The 22,877-nt window shown below is 38.5% G+C and overlaps 2 protein-coding genes across 2 annotated transcripts in view; both read left to right on the top strand.

Moving 5' to 3' along the window:
• The window catches only part of LOC120776012 (integrin beta-PS-like), a 193,012-nt gene that overhangs the window by 846 nt on the left and 169,289 nt on the right, over nt 1-22,877 (top strand). The window lies entirely within an intron of this gene.
• LOC120776016 (ficolin-1-like) lies at nt 20,183-21,134 on the top strand. Its single transcript, XM_040106461.1, has 2 exons — nt 20,183-20,875; nt 20,942-21,134. The coding sequence occupies exons 1-2, from the start codon at nt 20,220-20,222 to the stop codon at nt 21,036-21,038; spliced, it is 753 nt and encodes a 250-aa protein (XP_039962395.1). The 5' UTR covers nt 20,183-20,219; the 3' UTR covers nt 21,039-21,134.

A 22,877-nucleotide genomic window follows, 5' to 3' on the forward strand; every position in this document is an offset into this window, starting at 1 on the left:
AGAGTTTCGTATAATTTTAGAAACTATCGTAATGGCTTAATTTATATTGAATAATCTCATTTAACATATACTATATACGAAATACTAGCTGGGATAATTCTATAAAGTCAACGTTAAAAACCGTTAACTTCGGTTGCACAAAGAAAAAAGTTTCCTTAAAAGAACTTGATTTTAATCAGCCAGTTTGTATGTCAGTTATATGCTAAGACGGTCCGATCTGATTAATTTGATCGGAGCTTGTAGGATTGCCTTAGACAATAATTCTTGTAAAATTTCGTCAAAATATCTCGTTAAAAAAAAAAGTTTACCATACAGGAACTTGATTCCGATCGTTCAGATTGTGTGAATGCCATATGTTGTAGTGGGCCAATCTGAACAATTTCTTGGGAGAGTGTAGCGTTATTTGGGCGGTAGTCTACGCAAAATTTTGTGGAGATTTCTTGTCAAATAAAAAATTTTTTTCATGCAAGAACTGGTATAGATGAGTCAGTTTTTATGACAGCTACACTTTATAGTGATCTGATATCTTCTTCTTTTTTACTGGCATAGACACCGGTTACGGGGTTATAGCCGAATGCGCCAGTCGCTTCTTCTTTTTACTATATCCTAACGTTGTTCCATTCGGACAACATGTCCTAGTCAGAGCTGCCGCTGTCTCTTGATTCGCTGAACTATGTCAATGGTGTTGTGTATCTCGGACAGCTCATCGTTCCATCTACTGCGGTACTCGTCGTTGCCAATGCGCAAAGGAATATAAATTGTCTATACCTTTGCACCATATAGCAGGTTGGGAATGATGAATGTCTTGTAGAGTTTGGTCTTTGTTCGTCGAGAGAGGAAGTAGCATCTGTTGCCAAAAGTTATTCTGCGTTGGATTTCGAGGCGACGTTGTCGTTGGAGTTAATGTTGGTTCCAAGGTAGGCGTAGGAGCCAAGTCGTGAATCTAATGGCTATTCGTTTGATGACAGGATATATTTCGTCTTGTCCTCGTGCACAACCAGACACATACATACATACGTTTCGCGTCCTTATTCAGTCTGGAGAAAGCAGAACTAACGGCGCGGTTGTTGAGCCAATGATTTTAATACATATTATCGGCGTACGCCAGCAGCTGTACACTCTTATAGAAGATTGTACCTCCCTATTTAGCTCAGCAGCTTGAATTATTTTCTCCAGCAATAGATATGATGGGGAGTCTCCTTGTTTACAATCTCGCTTGCTATCGAACGGCTCAAAAATGTTCTTCCCGATTCTGACGAAGCTGTTGGTGTTACTCAACGTCGGCTTACACAGCCGTATTAACTCTGCGGGGATACCAAGCTCAGGCATAGCGGTATAGAGGCAGTTCCTTTTTGTGCTGTCGAAGACGGCTTTAAAATCGTTGAAGAAGTGGTATCACGGGTCTTTTCCAAGTTTTGGCGCATGGTGAAAATGTGGTCGTTAGTAGATTTTCCAGTTCTAAAACTACACTGATAACGTCCAATCAGGTTGTTGACGGTGGGTTTCAGTACTTCATACACTAATTTAAGATCTTTTTGTGGATTGGGCAAAGCACCCCAATTATCGGGCATGCTTTCATCCGACCATATCTTGCAAATAACCTGGCAGTGGATCATCTATTTCATCGTCATCGAATGGAAAATTTGGTTCGCCATCTCCAGATGTTACAATTTCTCTGCCGTTCAGCAGGCTGGAGAAGTGTTCCCTCCATAGCGTTGTATGCTCTGAACATCAGCCACTAGATCACCACATTGGGTCCTACAAGAGCATGTTCCGGTCTTGTAACCTACGATAGTCCCCGCAACACTGCAGTAAATTCTTCTAATGAGGTCCTTCAGAACATAAAGTTTCTCTCGACTGATAATTGCGATTATTTTCCTATACAAACCTTTGTATTCGCGTAGACTATGTTATATAGTCTCCTCTTCTTCTACCTCCCGGCAGCTTTTACAATAGTCACTATATGGTGTTCTCAGTCTTCTGGCATGTTTGGCAACTGGATTGGACGAAATCCCAGCCTGCCAAGGAATGAAAACTTTCCAAAATTTTATTTAGGAATGATTGTTAATTGAATCATATCTTATCTTAGGTAGACACACATGATGCGAATAAGTTTTAACCTGTTATCAGGCCAGCAATCGCCCTGCAGTGTTTTCGAGACCGTGTAAGTAAAAAAGCAGGAGTGGTTTCCCTCGGGCCCTTGCAACAAGATCCTGACACTTATGACTACGTATGTTCTTAAGGCATTTTGTCACACTTTGATCCATTTGTCAGCCTTTTCGTAAATTTCGTTGTGTATCGTTTGTAGTGACTTTCGTATTTCCTTTACTGGCTCGTTAGTTCGACGGATGACACTTTTGGCAAATTCATCGGCTATTTAGTTTCTCAAAATTGTTTGTAGCTTGGAACTCATTATACCAAATATGTAGCCGCTTTCAGACGTCCTTTCTGAAGCCCAGTGGAAATATCTCAAGCGGCTAAAACGCTAATGAAAAGGAAAACTTTCGCTACAGAAACATTTATATAGTATATTTGCTTCTTAAAGAAAGCATATTTTAGGCGAATTAAATTTCAAGCCATAAAGTTAAAAATTTTCTTAGAAATTCTTGCATTTGAAATACTAAAAATATCACATAATTTAAAAATTTTTATGAATTCCTTTTTGCATTATGGCCTTGCATAGGGATTCATTGGCCTTTTTTCCAAGGGGTTAACGAACCTTGGAAACCATCACATTTGCAAGTATTCAGCATGTATTTTCAGTGCTTTAAAATCCTTTTTTCTCCTTCGTTAAAATAAAAATATAACTTTTCCATTGAAAAAGCAAAAAATTACTGTTAAAACAGAGAGCATACACACACTTGCACATAAATAAAAAGGATGGAGATCTCAGTGGGACACAAATTTGTAAATATATATATATACATATATGAATATAAGGACATGTGTCTGTGTGCGAGCAGTACGTTTGTGCGAATTAAGTGAACCAGGATATGGGGATAAATGCTCATATGAATATATGCAGGCCAATATGCACTACTAGTACACAGTGTATGAGTGTGTGTGTAAATATGCTAATTTTTTATGAGCTTGTTGTGTGCGGACAATTGTAACAGACAACATTGGATGGCAGTCAGCATTGCACAACAGCAACAACAACAAACTTCGCAATAGTAATGTGGAGCAGCATGAAAGTCACATACATCAGCAATTTATGCCTTTTCGCGTCCACTTTACCGCCCTCTGCGCCGTCAACTCCAAAACCCACCTGCCTATGATACTTAGGCGTCCACTAACTATACACACACTCCTGCAAAGTTAAATACAAAAGCAAGTAGGTATATTCTTGCACTGAGTGCACTCGACTGTGCAATTCATTTTTTTAAAAGCCTCCTTGCTGCCACACACTTGCCTGTATGACCATGAAATGGCAACAAATTCATAAGTCTGTGTATTTGTAAGGAGCCGCAAAGTGGAAAATGCTGTGTAGCACAGCAACAACATGAATTAAGTATAAGTTGGGTCCAAGATCAGGTGGAACCACATTTTAATTATTTAAAATTTTATCTGCTCAAAAAAAGACACTTTCGAATTTTTGAGTCAAATAATGTCAAGTCTTTTTGCTCTTTAGTTTTTTTGAGGTATTTCTTATAGAAAATAATTTTCAGTCGGTCCATAGAAAGTGTAGAGCGTCTCTGCATAGTATCTCTGTGATGCTAAAATGACTATTTTCGAGCATAATTTGGTTCAATTGCTGTTTTGCTGTGACAGAAAACATTCCTTAAATAAACTTGATGCTTGCTGCCCGTTCCGATTATTAGACCCGACTGTCCGCCACATTTTTTCAGTGTGATTCTAAGTAATTTTATTATACTCTCGAAACAATGTTGCTAAGGAGAGTACATATTATAGTTTTGTTCACATAACGGTTGTTTGTAAGTCCTAAAACTAAAAGAGTCAGATATAGGGTTATACATACCAAAGTGATCAGGGTGACGAGTAGAGTCGAAACCCGGATGTCTGTCTGTCCGTCCGTCCGTGCAAGCTGTAACTTGAGTAAAAATTGAGATATCATGATGAAACTTGGTACACGTATTCCTTGGCTCCATAAGAAGGTTAAGTTCGAAGATAGGCAAAATCCGCCCACTGCCACGCCCACAAAATGCGGAAACCGAAAACCTATAAAGTGTCATAACTAAGCCATAAATAAAGATATTAAAGTGAAATTTGGCACAAAAGATCGCATTAGGCAGGGGCATATTTGGACGCAATTTTTTTGGAAAAGTGGGCGTGGCCCCGCCCCCTACTAAGTTTTTTGTACATATCTCGGAAACTACTACAGCTATGTCAACCAAACTCTACAAAGTCGTTTTCTTCAGGCATTTCCAAACACAGTTAAAAAATGGAAGAAATCGGATAATAACCACGCCCACCTCCCATACAAAGGTTATGTTGAAAATCACTAAAAGTGCGTTAACCGACTAACAAAAAATGTCAGAAACACTAAATTTTACGGAAGAAATTGCAGCAGGAAGCTGCACCCAGGCTTTTTTTTAAAAATTGAAAATGGGCGTGGCCTCGCCCACTTATAGACCAAAAACCATATCTCAGGATCTACAGACCGATTTCAATGAAATTCGGTATATAATATTTTCTTAACACCCTGATGACATGTACGAAATATGGGTGAAATCGGTTCACAACCACGCCTTCTTCCAATATAACGCTATTTTGAATTCCATCTGATGCCTTTTCTGTATAATACGAGTATAAACATTAGGAACCAATGATGATAGCGGAATAAAACTTTACAAAAATACGGTATTTGAAAAATATGTAAATGACGTATAATGAAATCTCGATTATCACTTTATCATGAGAGTATAAAATGTTCGGTGACACCCGAACTTAGCCCTTCCTTACTTGTTTTTAATTCACTTTATGCCAAAGAGTAATTTTTTCACGACAAATAACTTTTTTTTGGCAGTTGCCATTTTGGCTAGTTCCATTATCATATATGTATATTCATATAATGTAATAATCAAATTTTTGGATTTTGTATTTGAGAATTGGAAATAAGTCTTTAATGAAATAAGCTTTTAACAGGTTTGGTCAGCCACGAATATGTAGATTCAATTAGACCAATTGCTGAGGCCCTTGTTTGGAGGTTGGCGAAAGTATAGGACTGGTATTTCGCTCAAAGAAATGCTACTATGAGCAAATAATAATAAAAATTTGTCCATAATTTTAAAATTATTAATTCATTCTTCAAAATCTATGCCGTCCCCATCAAAGTAATCCACCTTGGCCCCAATACACTTATGGCAATGATAATTTCAATCCTCGAAACAGTTGTTAAAGTCAATTTCTGGAAAAGCCTTCAATGCGCTTAGCGATTCTCGTTTAACGTCTTCAATTGACAGAAAAAGGTTTCCCCGGAACAGTCGTTTAGGGTTTGCCGAATAACCAGACGTCACGTGGAGCTAAATCAGGCGAATGCGGTGGTTGAGGAACGATATTTATTAAAATTTTGGCGAAAAGCTCACGAAGAATCAATGCAGTATGCGACTGTGCATTAACGTGGTGCAAAAACCAGAGTTGTCGGCCCATCATTCCGACCTCTTTTTATGAATAATTCGCACAAATGACGCATAATACTCAAATGGCATTCCATGTTGACGGTTTGGCTGGTTGGAAGGGATTCCGAGTGGAGCACATCTCTATAATCGAAGAAAACTGTCAACATAATCGTCATTTTTGACCTGCTTTGACGTGGTTTTGTCAGGCTTCGCCCTACATTTGACATGATATACGACCGATTGATCGTCTGTTTCCGGGTTGTAAGCATAGATCTAAGACTCATAGTCAATGATAATACGTCTGTTTTTTGAAAAATTGAGTGATTTTGGAACCAATCGTGCTTTCACTTTTCTTCGGGCCCAAATGATCTATCAAAATGGTATTCACTGATCCTTCCGATTTTCCAACGATGTCAGTAAGATCTCTGACTGTTAATCGTTGATTCTCAAGCACCATTGAATATCACTGACAGTCATATCAACCTAGAAAAAAAAATTATAAAAAAGTCTTAGTATTTTTTGCTCACAGTAGTATTTTATGTTTCAAAATGGAGTTTTATTTATAAATACGAACGACACCATTATAAATTACAAGATTATTATTATATATTTAGACCAAGCCCGAAGCATTTGAAAATGGTAAAAAGTAACAAATAATAAATGCATGAAACTCATTGGTAAAGGAAGAGAAAATAACAATAATGAAAGGGAAACTAATTTATGGGCGATTTTAGGTTGGAAAGTACTAGGGACGAAGTGGTTAGCTTTTTAAGCGTATCTTGACTTCTTGAAAAACTACAAGTGCCTTAGAAAAGAGTTACGTGGCAAAGCAGTAGGCAATAAAAAGTTCTACAACTTCCATGTTAACACTTTTCTCTCATGATCTCAAAATTTGTGTGAAAAATTCAAATAACCAAGTTTTTGCTTTTTGTTAAAAAAATCCCTTCACTAAATTTGGAAATTTGTATTATCCAAAAAACACTGATTTTTTATTTGAAATATTTATTTTTTTCTTTTTAGTTGTCTCCAATATCCCGAACCCGAAGTTTTAACCCAAAAATCTCACATCGAAATATCACATATTTTTTAAAGTCGGTGGGCTCTACTTTTTGGTATAAAAGTATATATGTATATACGTTACTATGGTAAATTTTCTCAAACAAGGTAAAACAATACTCCACTCAAAGGTTTAGAGCTTCTGAAGTAAAATGAAAAAAGCAATACTTGTTTTAAGATTACGATTATTAACTAGGTATTGGACGAAAGAATAAAAAAGTGAAAAGTGTATTTCTGGCAGACTTTTTACAAAAAATTAAAATTTTGGTGTAAATACATATCTCGATCTTTCTTTAAATAGTTTTAGTTGAACAAACCGAAATCCTTCGTTCAATGTTTTGTAAATTATATCTCAAAGACCCGTGTAAAAATATATGTATAAATCAATACCGGTTGAGAAACTCAGAAGTAGTAGAGGGTCGAAAAAGGCCCATACAATTTTTTTTTTTTTAATATTGGATTTGGATGGTTCAAACGGTAGAGAGATATTTACAAAATATACATCGCACTATAACAGCTATAACGGTAAAAGTGTCCAAATATGGAAAAAATCGATTTTTTTATGAACTTAGACTATATTACTCCTTTAAAAGTTTTTGGATTAAATTTTTTAAAACCTATCACATGACAACAAGGCTGAGGGAAGGTCTGCTAAAGTGTTTTTGAATAGCGTCTTGAAAAAATGTTCTTGTTCTTTCTTATTGACGTAGACACCGCATACGCGATTATAGCCGCGTTTACAACATCGCGCCAGTTGTTTCTTTTTTTCGAAATTTGGCGCCAATTCGAGATACTAAGTGCAGCCAGGTCCTTCTCCACCTGATCTCTTCAACGGAGTGGAGGTCTTCCTCTTCCTCTGCTTCCCCCGGCGGGTAATGCGTCGAATACTTTGAGAGCTGGAACGTTTTCATCCATTCAGACGACATGACCTAGCCAGCGTATTGTCGTTGTATTTTTCATACAGCTCATCGTTCCATCGACTGTGGTATTCGGCGTTGCCAATGCGCAAAGAATCATACATTTTCCGCAGAACTTTTCTCTCGAAAACTCGTAATGTCGACTCATCAGATGTTGTCATCGTCCATGCCTCTGCATCATGTAGAAGGATTGGAATAATGAGTGACTTATAGAGTTTGGTCTTTGTTCGTTGAGTGAGGACTATATTTCTCAATTGCCTGCTCAGTCCGAAGTAGCACCTGTTGGCAAGCGTTATTCTGCGTTGGATTGGCGCGATCTGCGAGGATGACATTTTTGTGGATGTTTATACTGGTTCCAAGATAGACGAAATTATCTCCGACTTCGAAGTTATGACTGTCAACAGTGACATGGGAGCCAAGTCGCGAGTGCGACGACTGTTTGTTTGATGATAAAAGCGATTTCGTCTTGCCCTCGCTCACTACCAGACCCATTTGCTTTGCTTCCCTATCCAGTCCAATGTTATCAATATCATCGGCGTTTGCGAAGATTGTACTTGCTCTTTTCAGCTCTGCAGCCCGAATAATTTTCTCGAGCTGTAGATTGAAGATGTCGCACGATAGGGAGTCGCCTTGTCTGAACCCTCGTTTGCTTTCGAACGGTTCGGAGAGGCCCTTTTCGAACCTGACGGATCTTTTGGTATTGATCAACGTCAGTTTACACAGTTTACACATATTAGTTTTGTGGGGCTACCTAATTCACATATAGCGGCAGCCCCTTTTCGTGCTGGGAAAAGCAGCTTTAAAATCGACGAAGAGGTGGTGTGTGTCAATCCTCTTTTCACGGGTCTGTTTCCCTGAAAAACTGTTTAGTTTTAGTAAATAACTGTTAGAGGAACCAAATGACAATACTTCGTTTGCGTCAGAGTTGTGCTCGGGTGTAATGACATACGCTTGACAACAAAGTCCCACACAAAGTACAATTAATTAGTAGAATATGCTGTTGCTGGTTGCTGTTGCATGGCATTTTGAACTTCCGCTTCTAGCCAAAGTTACAATGCTGAACAAAATCTACATAAACAAAATGCAAAAAAGCAAATGAAAGTGCAAAAAATAAAAAAACAAAAGAAGAAATAAAAAATGGGAAAGAAAATTTATTCGAAAAAAAACGAATTAAAAAAAATGTTGTATGCCAAATAACTGCACCGGTTGATGCAAATGCCCGAACAACAATTGCATGTAAAAGTCAGCCGCCAACAGCACAGTATGGCAACCACAAAACAACACTAAAATCCTTAGCTTTGCCTACAAAAGATACAATTCAAGTGGATGGGCACAAGTAAACAGTCAGACAATGCAACAATTGTAATGGCAATTGTGGCGACACAACAGCAATGTCAGTCGTCCGTTAGGTTGTTGCAAGCAGCGGCGCCGTCGTCTAAACGAAGTTGGCCGGCTGGCACTGATCTTTGTGGCGCTTACAATGTCTATTGTAATGGTGTGGCTGTTGTGTTGTTGTTGTCGATGCTGTGCTGGTCGATGGTGACGGCCATGACGATGGCGATGGCAATGATGATGACGATTGCCGCTTCTGTGGCGTTTAATTGTTCGCGCAATGTCCGTTATGGGATTAACATTGTCATTGCTACCAACTGGCAATTAGTTTTGCCTTCCGTTTCATTTCTTTTTCTGTTGCTTTGCTTAACTTTCGCTTATTTCAGTCCTCCTGTTAGAAATGATAGTCGGTGGACCTGTATCATTTTGTTGTTGTTTTTTCTTCAATGCAGTTACTTCTTGTACCGTTTTTCAAATATGTTGGGTATATTGCCATTCTAGGGAATATGTCGTTTGAATTTGAAATTATGTTTGAAAATATCGAAACACGTTTCTGTATACTCTACTTTCTCGCTGTTCTGTGTACTACGTGGACTCTTTAATGACCTTTACCCTGCTTAGAATTTATTAGTAATTATAGCAGGAAACAGCATTCTCGGGATACATTTTTTGATACTCTGTTCTGATAGGAACTGTATTCCAATGAGGGTGTTCTGTCTGAAGGGACAAAGACTGGTCTATAAGGTGGATGAGCAACATTTTCCAGTCGTTGTTTTCAAATAGTTTTTAGCAGGTTTTATAACCTGAAACCGAGCGTTTACGTGATGGAAAACTATTGACTTGTGTCGTTTCGGGCTTTTTTCACTTTAGAGTTTGATGAATTACTGTAGGTAGCGTTTCTCATTATTAGTTTGACCCGATTTTAGCAGTTCATAATACAGCATGCCGCCTAGAATATTCTTCGTTTTTCAACCCAAAATCACCTATTTTAAAACGTACAAACCACCTTTGGCACGTTGGCTCAGTAATGAAGAAGAGTTCCGCGGAAAAATTCTTTTTCAAGCAAAAACTTTGATATAAATGAATTAAATATGCTGAAAGACGCAAACAATAGAGTAATAATCAAGATACGCCATATCTTAGCGAACCGGACTAATAAAGTTACAGATCCAATATACTTATATACGTGTATGTCGATCCTCTTATCACGCGTTTTTTCCATGATTTGGCGCAGGGTTAATATCTGGTCGGTTGTTGATTTTCCAGGCCTAAAGCTACACTGATAAGCTCAAGTCAGGTTGTTGGCGGTGGGCTTTAATCTTTCACACTGTACGATCGATAGAACCTTATATGTTCCCGTGGTAGTTGGCGCATATTGTGGGGTCTCATGTTTTGGGGATTGGGCAGACAAACTTAAATTCCAATCGTTGGGCATGTTTTCGTTCGACCATATTCTACAAAAAAGCTAATGCATGCTCCTTATTAGTTCTTCCATCGGCCACCGCCGTTTTGTTGTTCTTCAGATAGGTAATTGCTATTCGAACTTCGTTCTTGGGTTCGCCATCTTCTGATGTTATGCCTTCGCTGCCATTCAGCAGGCTGCAGAAGTGTTCTCTCCATAATTTTAGCATGCTTTGGGCATCAGTCACCAGATCTTCTCTGGGGATTCTACAAGTGGATACCTCCGATGAAACCTTCTGTTAGTCCCCACATCTTTTCGTAGAATTTTCAAGCAATACCCCTCTCGGCCAGCTTATCAAGCTCTTCAAACTCATGCATTTCGACCTTTCTCTTTTTTTGTCTGCAAATGCGTCTCGCTTCCCTCTTCAGCTCCTGGTATCATCATCGGTGTTGTGGTCTATTATAACGGTGCGAGTTAGGCAGTCTGTTTTCTCTCCACTTCGACACGGCTTTCCTCATCGTACAAGCTTTTGTCTTTTCCGAAAACCAATGGTTTCGTTTGCAGCTGTATGTAAGAAGCTTGAAATGCTGTCCCACAGCTCCCTTAGATCAAAAGAGGGGTCTCTCGTCCGAGGCTGTTGTTTAGTTGTTACTGGGGGCGTTTTTTACTTTTTAGGGATGGTTCGCCTTCTCACTTTATCACGCTTTCAAAATGATATTCTTTGACTACCCAGAGGATACTTGGTCTAAGAGCGGAAGTAGTGAGCTGCTTGAGCGATATGTAAAAGAATCGTTTCTGGCAACAAATGAATGGCGATCAGAGCACTTTCTTTACTTGCGTGAACTTCTACACATGACTCCATCCTTTTGCCGGAAAATCGTTCCTGATTAGTAGCTGGTAAGAGCTATCATTTGCGGAATGTTTCAGGTAAACGTAACAAAAATTGTTAATGATTATGAAATGTAATTTTTTGTTCGCCTTGAGGTGTTATATTTCCTAATACTCGTATACTAATTTACGAAACCGCTTTTGGAACGTAATGACTACACGGTGGATTTCAAAACTGATGTATGGTAGTATTCGATATCGATGCTGGTTTTGTAATCTACGAAATCATTAGTTATTTGAAGATATGATGGATAATCTACTTTGTCAACTAGAATCATCAGTAAAATATCAATTAATTATGAGGTTAGATCCGTCGGTCATATTTTAGAAACGAAACAGAACGTTATTCCCGCAAGGCATGGTCGATCGTCAATATATTTGCTGTTATCACTCTCCATCCCTCTCCTCATAACCTAATCCCAAGCAAAAATAGCTTAATTGCAGTACTTTGCTTGCAACAAAACCGCTAATGCTTGCATCGGTTGCAAGTTAAATTATGAAATCACAAAGAAACGTAAGATACCGAAGAATCGCGCGCTCCTTTAAAAGTCTTATGGGATTTTTGACTTTTTCATTGTCTGCACAACACTTTCCTGAGTGCTTAGCGAAATCTAAATAGACAGGTGGGAAATGTAAACAAGATGGAGGCGCATGCACACCCCTAAAAACACACCGCCATAAAAGCTATTAAAGCACATACGCCACTAGCTAAGACAGCACAATATTTCACGCGGTGGTTTAAGCTAAGTTGTTGCTGTGGCTGAGGCTGAGGCGCCTAGAGAACCAGAAAGGAGCTTATGCATGTAGCTTAAGGCGACACGGCAAGCAATCCGCGATTTGTTGGTGAGCAAACCACTTTACCTTGTGACAATACGCAAGAAGGTGCTAACAAAAACAACAAACCTTTCGTTTTTTGTTTGCTTTTTCTTGTAAGCACTAACGTATATTATATTTGCTGTTGTAGTGCCTTTTTTAATCACAATAGGAAGCAAAGTACTTTTATTAGATTATTGCATTTCCCTGCTACCACCAACGACGATACAAATACACCCAGATGAAAGAAAAGACAAACAACACCAGCTACTGCCAGCTTTAAATGCGTGACTTTTTCCGGATCAAGCAATGCAAACATGACTTCGGTTGCTTTTTTGCACCCTCAACTTTACTCCTTTTGGTGTAAAATATAATTCCGCATGGTTGTTGTTTGTGTCAACCGTTGTGACATATTTGTTGATGCATAAAATTTTCCAAGCTGTAAAAAATTTCGAATAAAAATGAAATTATCATATCGCCAGCAGACACTCGCAAAATATTCAAGCGTTGCGTGCGCCAGCGTCCTCAGACTTCAGTGTATAAACCATATACAAGTATATACATGTATGAATAAAAATATATACGCATTTCGCTTGGAGTGCGTTTGGCATGTTAAAGATTAGAATTTTTTGTTGCACATAAAATATGAAGTGCAAATGGATGGAATAAAGAAGTGGAGATTCTTGCACATTTTATGTAAATATTTTGTTTTTTACAGTTCGAAAAAACGAGTTAAAAACTCAGTATGCATTAGTATATTTAGTGAGTGACTTGCATGTAACGGTAGTAAGCACATTTGTAACTCTTTGCATTTCAAGATATACTTTCGAAACACCCCAATTGTGTAAGGCTACTGGATTTGAAAAGCATTTCTTAAAGTATTTGGCAGCGCTGCTCATATTTGCGAAAGAATGCGAAGAGTGGAAGTAACGAAAGGGAAAAAATAACAAAACAGGTTTTTGTTTAGTAGATTTGAATTAATTTGCACACTCGTCATGAAAGTAAAAGTTGATCCATATCGAGGTTCCCTACTTTTTTTTACAGAAACAATACAGAAACTTCAAATTTATTCATTCGTTGCCCAATTTTCGATGACACGTTCGAATATTTTAACTGATAAATGGCGAATGATATGCTTAATGTTTTGCTCAAAGATCTGAATCAAAGTGCGATTATCCGTATAGACTTCAGACTTTACATATCCCCACAGGAAAAAGTCTAACGGTGTGATATCACACGATCTTGGTGGTCAATCGACCGGCGCAAAAAAATGAAATATACACCTGGACCAATACAAGCATGCCATCGCTTAATCTAATTTTCATACACTTTTCATAAGCCTCGGAGAGGATTAGAGAGTTTGTAATCCTTTGCTATCACTCTAATGAAAAATGACGATTTCCGAACACTGTTTTTGAACTGAATGATGTGCATGAACAACACGTTCGCAACATTTTCAATGGTTCCGCCATTCCGGTTGAGAATATTTGAAGCACAAAATTTCTAAACTCGTTGTGATATATTTGTCATGGAAAAAATCACCAGCAATTTCTTTATCTTCGTAAACAAACAGGTGCTTGCTCCAAAACTCGAAAAATATTTGAGGCAACTTAACTTGAGCAGTAAACTGATTCTAACATTTCTGTATACTACACTGTTAAAATCCATGAATCTCTCCGGTATAAATTCATGACGCACTAAACCACGGATATCGAAAAAGAAATAATCATCCTCTTGATTTCTAAGCGGCTTCGGCGTGTTTTTTTTTTGGTTTTGGCACGTTTTTTTGGTTTCGGTTCGTTTTTGTCCCCTCCATTTAGATGATTCTTAACTTCGTTGCATATAAACTAATAATCTCATGTCTAATTGGCAGTTATAAATGGTACTCTTTTTGAAAAAAATGAAGATTTATCGCGACGAGTCCAGCAAGTACACGTTTCATACCCAAAATATCCACCAAAATCATTCGAACGAACTCGCGAGAGATATCGAGATCTCTTGCCATCTCTCTAACACTTGCCTAACGATATCATCTACCATATCCCTCACTTTTTTCATATTTTCAACAGTTGAAGAGGTCGAAGGTTGTCCAGAACGAGGCATGTCTTTTTTTCTTTAACGATCTCTCGGCCGTCTCTGAAGGCTTTATACTACTCGTATGTTTGTGTTTTTGATAAAACTAAATCACGATAAGCCTTTTCCAACATTCGCATCGATTCTTCACCCGAAATTTAGTTAGAAATAAAAAATTTGAGACAAATTCTTTGTTCGATACTTTTATCCATTGTAAAAATCGCAACGCACTACCGAGGTTTACCGACTTAAGCAGCTGCTGTAAACAAACTGGTGACAGATTGCGCTCATATTCAGCATAGTAATTAGAGACCGTCCTACCAACTTACAAAATAAATTTTTTGAAATATAATTTACCCGGGGAATTCAATTACAATTTCCTTTTTGGTCCCAATGTATATACTTACTGATACTCATTCGTAACGAGAACTTACAAAAACTTTTGTTATTGCCTAAAAATGTATCTATGACCTCATTAAAGGCAATCCACTCTTCTCTTTGTGGATCAGCCATAAGCCATCGAATTTAAGATCCTAGGAAAATACCTTCTTTACACTTTGGCTCCAAGTGACCTAGAAACTTTGGCACTAAGTATTTAGAGCAATTTTCATTTCTTTGAAGTGACTAGCTATACAAATATTAAGTGGTGGTAGATGAATTTTGTGAGAAGGCATCAAAGTTTCATTTCATTTTAAGCGGCCTTTGATGCCGAAACTTTTTGTTCTAGTGATTTGCTCGGTCTCTACGATCCCATAAGCAGAAAAAGCAAGGGAATTTGGTAAGCCTAGATTGTTATCCGGGCAACATTGCAATATTTTTAAATCACCGCACACTTGCCAACCGTGGTCTTTATTCATATTTAACTTTGCAAAATACTAGTTCCAAGTTCTTATAGGTTTCGTTGAAGTGTATGGAATGCTCGACAGGAATGGAAGCATTGAAACCGTCATTGTGAAGCAGAACTGCTATAAGATTTATTTTTGAAGATTCAATTAAAATCTGCCACTGTGTTGGGTCGTGTGGGATCATAAATTCATCTATTGATTCTTCAATAATTTGACAATAAACTAACTAGTCCTCTTGTGCAAAGTAGGAAGTGAACTGCTTCTTACTATATCTGAAGGAAGAGGAAAACTTTCCTTATAAAAGTTATTTCCTGCTTTTGAGCCTTGATCAAAGCAAATGCTCTTCGCGTTTCGGCAAGATTTAAATCTTTACTAAATCATTGAGCTCGCCGTGGAAAACAATTTTAGACCGTTGTCGTTTTCATATATAAACCTTGACTTGTCATCGGATTCAGTTACATCTTCGTTAGAACCTTCAATATCTTCCAAGGTAACACTGGTCTTGGTATTTCGGTTTCAAGAGGTATAGGGCGATTAGCTGATTCCAGGTATGAAATTGGCTGTTTTCGTTTTGAATTACCACAATTTTTTGTACCGCGCCACTTTCAACATTATTGGATTTTTTAATTTACCTCACACAGAACGTTCTTTAGTTAAAAAGTAATGAAAGTTATAGTCTGTATACACTTAAAAACAGTAACCACAATAAAATTTTATCAATTTATTTATGACTTCAAGCAAACCCAAAAACCATCTCGTGTTTATTAAAATTTTTCAGAATTTTTTTTGTGGACCTGTGCAATTTTTAGGCTACAAAGAGCTCAACATACAACTCGTTTAAGGTGCTAATCAAGTATTTACGATTATAACAATATTAGCGCCTCATTCAAATACCCTCTTACCACCATAATTTGTTCCAGACATGACGTCACTCCAAATACATCAACAACAATCAACAACATAAACAACAGCGCCACAACACAAAAAAGTATTTAACAATACAAAATAAGGAGCAACACCTAAAGTTAATAACCGAAAGTTGTCAAAAAAACTAATTTCAATTCCCCCTCGAGCACTTTATCCTCTGCAGTATGTAGTAAGTGGTCTTAGCTTCCGGTTGGGGTTTTTTTGTGCTTTGGTCGCAGTCGTTTGTCTGCCGATAAAGTGTCGAAATGCCCGCACTTACAAATGACTTAATGACTTCATAATTGAATAATGGCATGAACCGACTCTGTGCCACTGTGACCCTACAAATATGCCCAAGTCGCTCGGTCGCTCATTCATAATGTCCTCCACTCTTACTTTCGCCGCCTCATACTGCTTCGACTTGCCCGAATTTTCATACCAACTTACTTATTTACGCAATTCAAGCGAATCATTCCAATAAAATCAACATTAAAATTGAAATTCGCCAGTGGTGAATGGCAACAGTTGCAAGTGTAAGAAGTCGAGAATGAAAACACCATCGCCAACAAGGACAGCAGCCAGCACAGCGTGCAATTATATGCGCTGCATGAAGTACTTGTTAAGTACGACGAATTATTACCAATAGTAAAGGCGACCGTAATGACACAAAAAACACACACACATACATATAATGAACGAAAGTGTCGTCGTCCAGCTGGAGGGCCAGCAATTCGGCCCTTGCGGCATTGGCTTCAGCAATCATTGCTTGTGTGTGGGGTAGAGCAGTAGTGCCCCATGGGGCAAATTATTACAGTTGTTGTCGTACAAATGTTGCTGTACGACAATAAAAGCAACAACAAGAGCGAAATAGTGACTTGAACAACAACAACATTCGCATTAAATTTGTGTGCCATCGCTTGGCATTTAACAACTGAGGGATAAAGGGCCGCGGTCGCTGGCAAAGTACGCTTTTGCCATTTAAAGGGTGTTAAAAGGTCGTGAACACCCATGACTTTCGTCCTATGCTGGCGTTTAATGAACGTTTTCGCTGCTCGTTGATAGGCTCGGCTGTCGTGCCGCTTTCGATATTAATGTGCCATCAAGGCAGCGAAGGAGGCGATGAAAACACAAATGATTGTGACCATAAATCAGGCACCGTTGACATGCGCCACATCAGCCGACGTTGTGTTAGCGAAGATGTGTGGTCTGAAAAGTATACCCGTATATCGGCTTTAAATGATGTCTCCTGTGAAAGCAGCTGATGTTTAAAAGTGTTATAAATTTACAATTTTCCGCGGTTGATTTTTCTCAAGTGCTCTTTAAACGTTTATTGCTGATTACACTTCGTTAATGCAATTGTAAATTATTTTTCCCTAAGACGGCTTTAGTAGTCTGTACCTCGCGTTGCTTAAGTCCAATTAGATAATGCTATACGGCGTTAGCAAAATAGGATTTCGTCCTAAAAATCCTTCTCGGATAATTTTGTGATTGCTAGTGTGGCTTGACGTCGTATACGCGATGGATACCAGCAAAGATAAAATACTGGTAGTACTCGTATCCGACCGTCACTTTGTATATTGCTCAGAAGCTAAACATTGCACAGAAAACTGTTAGGAACGGCGAAACGGTGGCCAAGCCAGTTTTGTCAGGGAGGCATGTTTTGTATTATCTTTGGTAGTCTTGCCAGAGAATCAACTACTATGAGCTGCTTCTCTACTTAAAATTTTAGCTGAAATCTGTGTCCATCTACGTGGACAGAGATCACATCAACTCCATCGCGCCCAGCAAGCTCCTGGAATTGTTCAGAGTGCTGGACCTTTGTGACCATGTGTTTTATGGGAGAGAGCGCAATAGACCATAGATCGCAGTGTAAAATCTCAATTATTTTCTATCTAACAGGAACATGTTCTGGGAGAGATTGTGTCCCCCAGAAAGAGCTTTTAAAAATCAACTGCTTTTTTGCCAATGGGGAAAAGGGTAAAATTACCTTCGAAATGGCAACTGACATTTGGGGTTCTTTCCAATTTTGTATGCCAAGCTTCTTTATGCCTTTTTCGAGTTCGTAAATCTATTATGATCGCGGTCTTCCCGTTGCTTTAGTGGTAAATACAATATTCAATATACAATTTTCTTCTGTGCTCTCTTGTTGTTCATTCTCGGCACATTTAACCGTTTTGTTGTTGTAACGAGTACCTAATCCCCGTTAGGATAATAAGGATTAGATAAGTTGTCATCGACGTCATCCAACGGTAGGCACAGGAAATGTGCTGTTTCGACGGGGTCGGACTAAAAATAGAAGGGTGTCAGATGAGTAGGGTTAGCAGGGCATGCAAAGAGGAGGCCAGTGTCATGCGGGGACTCATTGCACGCTGGATATATGTCAGGGTCTGTTCTGGATAAGTAGGAGTTTAACCTCTTACAGTATCCAGAACGAAGCTGCGCAAGGATCACTCTCGTTTCCCGCGGCAACTAGAGCTCTTCGTCTGCGATGGATGGTGGTTTGACTCCAAGTACACCTTTCACTGAGGCGGTCAGTGCTTGTCGGAAGTTAGTTACGTCCGAAGTCTGTTGAAGAGTTCAGTTTTCTGATAAGTTTGAGCCTGCTCGCCTGCGTCCTCGTCCATACTTTTTCCACTCTATCAAGTGGTATGCCATGAATAACATGTTCTATATTAACGTCTAAAGCTTGAAGAGAGTTAAAGAACAATGATTTCAAATAACCCAACAAGCAGTAGTCCAATTTTGTTAAATCGAAACTTTTTGAAACTTCTTGGAGGCCACACAGTGTCACAATTTCTTGAGATAATCGAATCTCCAAATTCGGTTGTTGCACGTGCTGTGTGGCACATACTAGTCCCGTCTTGTAGCAACCAGATGTTGTAAAGGTCAATCTATACCACTCTTCATTGACAGTAACGGTGTCACCAGCTGACGATTTCACCAGACCAAAACTTCATTGACATAACTTCCGGATTTAAGTGCAATAGATTCATACATTCATAAACACATTTTTTTCGATTGTAAACCAGCCATTTTTCTTAGATTTTGGTTAGTATAAAACATTAACAATGATTTATTAAAAGTTTGCGCTACTGCTCGAGAGTTGTGAACTAGAGATATCTATAAGTTGAACCGATGAATATCTATCTATCCTCTATTCCGAACCGTTTTATACCTTATATGGTATAATACTAAGAAGCTTTTGTAGGTAGGCGCAATAATCTTCGTTAAATAATCGTTAACTAAGGTTGGGCGTGAGATACGAATATCGCAGGAAGTTCAGCGAGCTTACAAAAGATAAAAACAGGTAGAACTCACCGTTTACCTGTCTGTTATTTCCTTGTATTTAAGTGCTATTCTTTCGTGTTAAAATTACTTTGGCGGAAAATATTTCGATATTTTAAGTTTCGAGTTTAAATATCTATCCGTAATTTCGTTAGATTTTCTGAACATTTAAATGTGTAAGTCCTTAAGCCTTCAGTCGTTCGCGATCGCATCGTCTTCTGATTGTCGTTTCGTGGTGTTGAATACATAAAAAGCAGTTCCCATCTTAAAGAGGTCATCCAACAGTACTTTCGTTTCGATATCCGTTACTGGACGACAGCCAGTGTGTTTAATTGTCAATAAAACGCTCAATAGAGCAATCTCTAATCGCAAGCGTAGATTCAACATTATTGTGTTGTTGCTTCGTTGACTCTTTAATTACGCTTATAAGTGCATGGTTTACTCCAAAGACTGTTACACTTGGTTTTTCCTCAGAATAAGGTTTGAGACAGTCCCAATTCATTCTTGAGAATGGCTTGGAATCGACAAATTGCGATCCTCAGCTACAAATGTACGTTCGGAATTTTGAACAATTCGACGAATAACGAGCACAAGTGAAGTTTTACGTCCATAAAATGGCAAAAGCGCAAGAAAAGTTGCAATTGGAGAACGATTATTTTGATAATAAAATTGAATACTTTGTAAACATTGTTCTTGTGATGAATACCCGGTACCCCTTTCTTATCTGTTATCGTTATTATAATTACTTACAAAAGTATTAAGCAATATAAGTAAAATATGGTATATCGCCCTTGCGATAATTTTTGATTATTATTAAGTTTATAAATAAACATGCTTTAAATTGTCTTCAAAGTTTCTGAACGGTCTTAAATGACAGATAACCGAGTCTCAATTAATTACTTCCGCAGAAGATGCGATTTTGAATCGTAAAATTATTGATAATAAACAACTGGAGAGAGCGTGAGAGCAAATAAGCGCTCAAAAAATCACCGAGTTCTATTGAAACTTATCTAAGCAGTGATAAGATAGTGAAATTTACAACGCTTCCCATAAACGAAACCTCATATCAATATAAACACCTTCTAATAACATTTACAAACCAGTTAGCTGTCAAAAGTTCGCAATGGCTTATTTACTTTTAACCGCTTTGGCAATTTTCGCTACTTTCTACTTGGCACAAACAGCTGAGGATGTCACCGATGCTCCTCTCATCAAGAGTAGACTGTCTAACAGTTTGTCTTACTCACCAAACTACCCAAGTAGTTGCGCGGAGGCGCTGACTGGCTCAGCACAGAGTGGCATTTATCAATTATATTTACCCGAGTGGCTGGCACGCCCATTCTACGTGTATTGCTTGAAAGATCCTAACGGTGGTGATGCCTGGACGGTGATCCAACGGCGGCAGAGCGAGCTGGTGGAGTTCTATCGCAATTGGCATGATTATCAGACCGGTTTTGGTAATTTAGATGGCAATTTCTTTATCGGCTTGAATAAGTTGCATGCACTGACGCAAGTGCGGCTACAAGAATTATGGATTGAATTAATGGACTATACGGGCACTACAGTCTATGCGAAATACGAAAGCTTTGCTGTGGGCAATGAAGAGGAGAAGTATGCCCTGAAAATGCTTGGGAAATTTTCAGGTACAGCTGGCGAGTCATTAAAGGGCTTTCATGATGGTCAAAAGTTTAGCACCTATGATCAGGATAACGATGAGTATAAGGACAATTGTGCGGAGATTTGGAAGGGGGCTTGGTGGTACAAGGATTGCTGGTGGAGGTAGGCGTTAAATTAAATATATATTATTATGATTTAATCAGTGGTTCCTAATCATACAAATTACAGTAATTTAAACGGCAAGTACAACAATACGCTATTCTGGAATGGACGTTATCCAAATGCCATGAAGTATACGCTATTAGCGATAAGACCGAGGAAGTAAACTTGTATTGAAACAAGTGGATTTTGTTATGGAAAGTTCAGAAACTTGTTATAATTGTTCATATAAAAATATATAATTTTTGATAATGAAGAATTATTGGGACAATTTTAATTCACTAATTTTTCACGCGCTTATGATTCGGTACGTCGGCACCTTTTCGAGAAACCACAGGACCGAATGAATGTTTAATGAAATCGGAGCTCTCATGTCGAACTATTTGTGTTAAGCTATAGTTGTCATCATTGTTTTTAACATTTGGTCCATCTAATGTTGTGGTTGTTGTTGTCAAATAAAACATTACGCAATTCTGAGTTCTTGCACGGCAAAAAATCGGAATCCATTTCGTTTACTTAATATAGACTGTCGTGAGAAAGCGACTTAAAGTTGTCTAAAGTGACACAATGGAAATTACTCGCATAATGCATGAGAAAATGAAGCTTATAAAGTATTAGTGTATTATATTTTGAAGTCTGATATAAATTAAAAGCCATTAGGTTTGAAGCACTGTAGACTAGGATTGCTTTTTAGCAAATTCAGTAGAATAACCTTGATATCGTTTCGTTCGACGTGAGGGAACTTTCTTATCGTAGCAAACAAAACAGAACTACTGTATAAAGTTAGATCAGAAGTAGTCACGCTAGAATAGAATACAAATTAGATGAAGTAAGCACCGCGACCTAGGGTCTATAGTGCGCTCTTTTTCATCACAAGTTTTCCCAAAATCCTAGCACTCTGAGGAATTCCAGGAATTTGCTGAACGCTATTAAATTGATGTGATCTCTATCCATATAACTGAATCGAAGGGTTTTGATTGCTGTGCAAACTAGAACTAGATGTTCTGGAGTTTTCGGTCCCATGTCGCAAAACCGCCAGTTTACACAAGGAGCCATGCCCAAGTTGCACAGGAGTTTCTTGAGCCTGTGACTTGAGACCTTGTCTCGGGTGATGGTGATCATATCTTTAAACCTTGGTAGGTTGTAACCTCCCAATAGCAGCTTAGCATGGCACATATAGCAGCTACTATCTTTCTCTACCCATTCTCTCTTTCGTGCGGAGCAGCTCCTTTAATGTGTAGGACCCCATCGTAATACATGGCTCTGGCTTCATCTTGTTAGCTCGTTGTCACTTACGCCGCCTCCGGAACCCAGATCAGGTGTAAGCGATTGCAAACTGATAGGTGGTTCAATCTTCTTATACTTACACTTATCCTCTTATAGCGATTTAATCTCATAGGCTTAGATCGCTTTTAGCGCCGCTTGACTATCGCTGAGTATAATGATATCATAACTCTTAGTAAACATCTGCTTAAAAAATGTTCGGAAAACATCCAATGGATATATAAAGTTTGGTATAAGGTTCTGCAATGACTGCTCCAATGCCCTCTGGTGTCTTCGAGCAATCAATGTACCACTGAATATTGCGGACCCTCAGCGGTAGGTCAAGTGTAATAAGTCCCTTGTTGCCGAGAGTAACTTTAAACTTCTTTGTGAACCTTACACTCTTCGTAACGCCGTCTCTGAGAAGAAGGGCCAGTAGTGTATCCTCCCCTAGGAGACGAAATTATCCTCCATTTTCTATACCCCTCTGCTGTCATGAGCAACATGTTATGCTTAGCTGTTCTCCAGAGGAGCAGACGCATGCAAGTCTTTGCAGCTTCGAAAGTTGAAGATCTACCGAAGTTTGCGTTACGTTAGCAGTCACGCTAACCTTTAGAACCAAAAACAAATTACGGGTTTCAGTTCTGGTTTCAACAGCACTGTATTAAGAACTGTTTCAGACTTTCACTGCCATCGTTACATGGAATTTGGTGAAGTAAATTTATTTCACCGCTTTGTCTAA

This window comes from Bactrocera tryoni, chromosome 4, assembly GCF_016617805.1.
Source record: "Bactrocera tryoni isolate S06 chromosome 4, CSIRO_BtryS06_freeze2, whole genome shotgun sequence".
NCBI classification, from domain to species: domain Eukaryota; kingdom Metazoa; phylum Arthropoda; class Insecta; order Diptera; family Tephritidae; genus Bactrocera; species Bactrocera tryoni.

Excerpts from the sequence above, each read along its gene's own strand:
- LOC120776016 (XM_040106461.1), top strand. The coding sequence starts at position 20,220 with ATGGCTTATTTACTTTTAACCGCTTTGGCAATTTTCGCTACTTTCTAC. Across the intron at positions 20,876-20,941 it reads TACAAGGATTGCTGGTGGAG|TAATTTAAACGGCAAGTACA; the intron begins GTAGGCGTTAAA and ends TACAAATTACAG.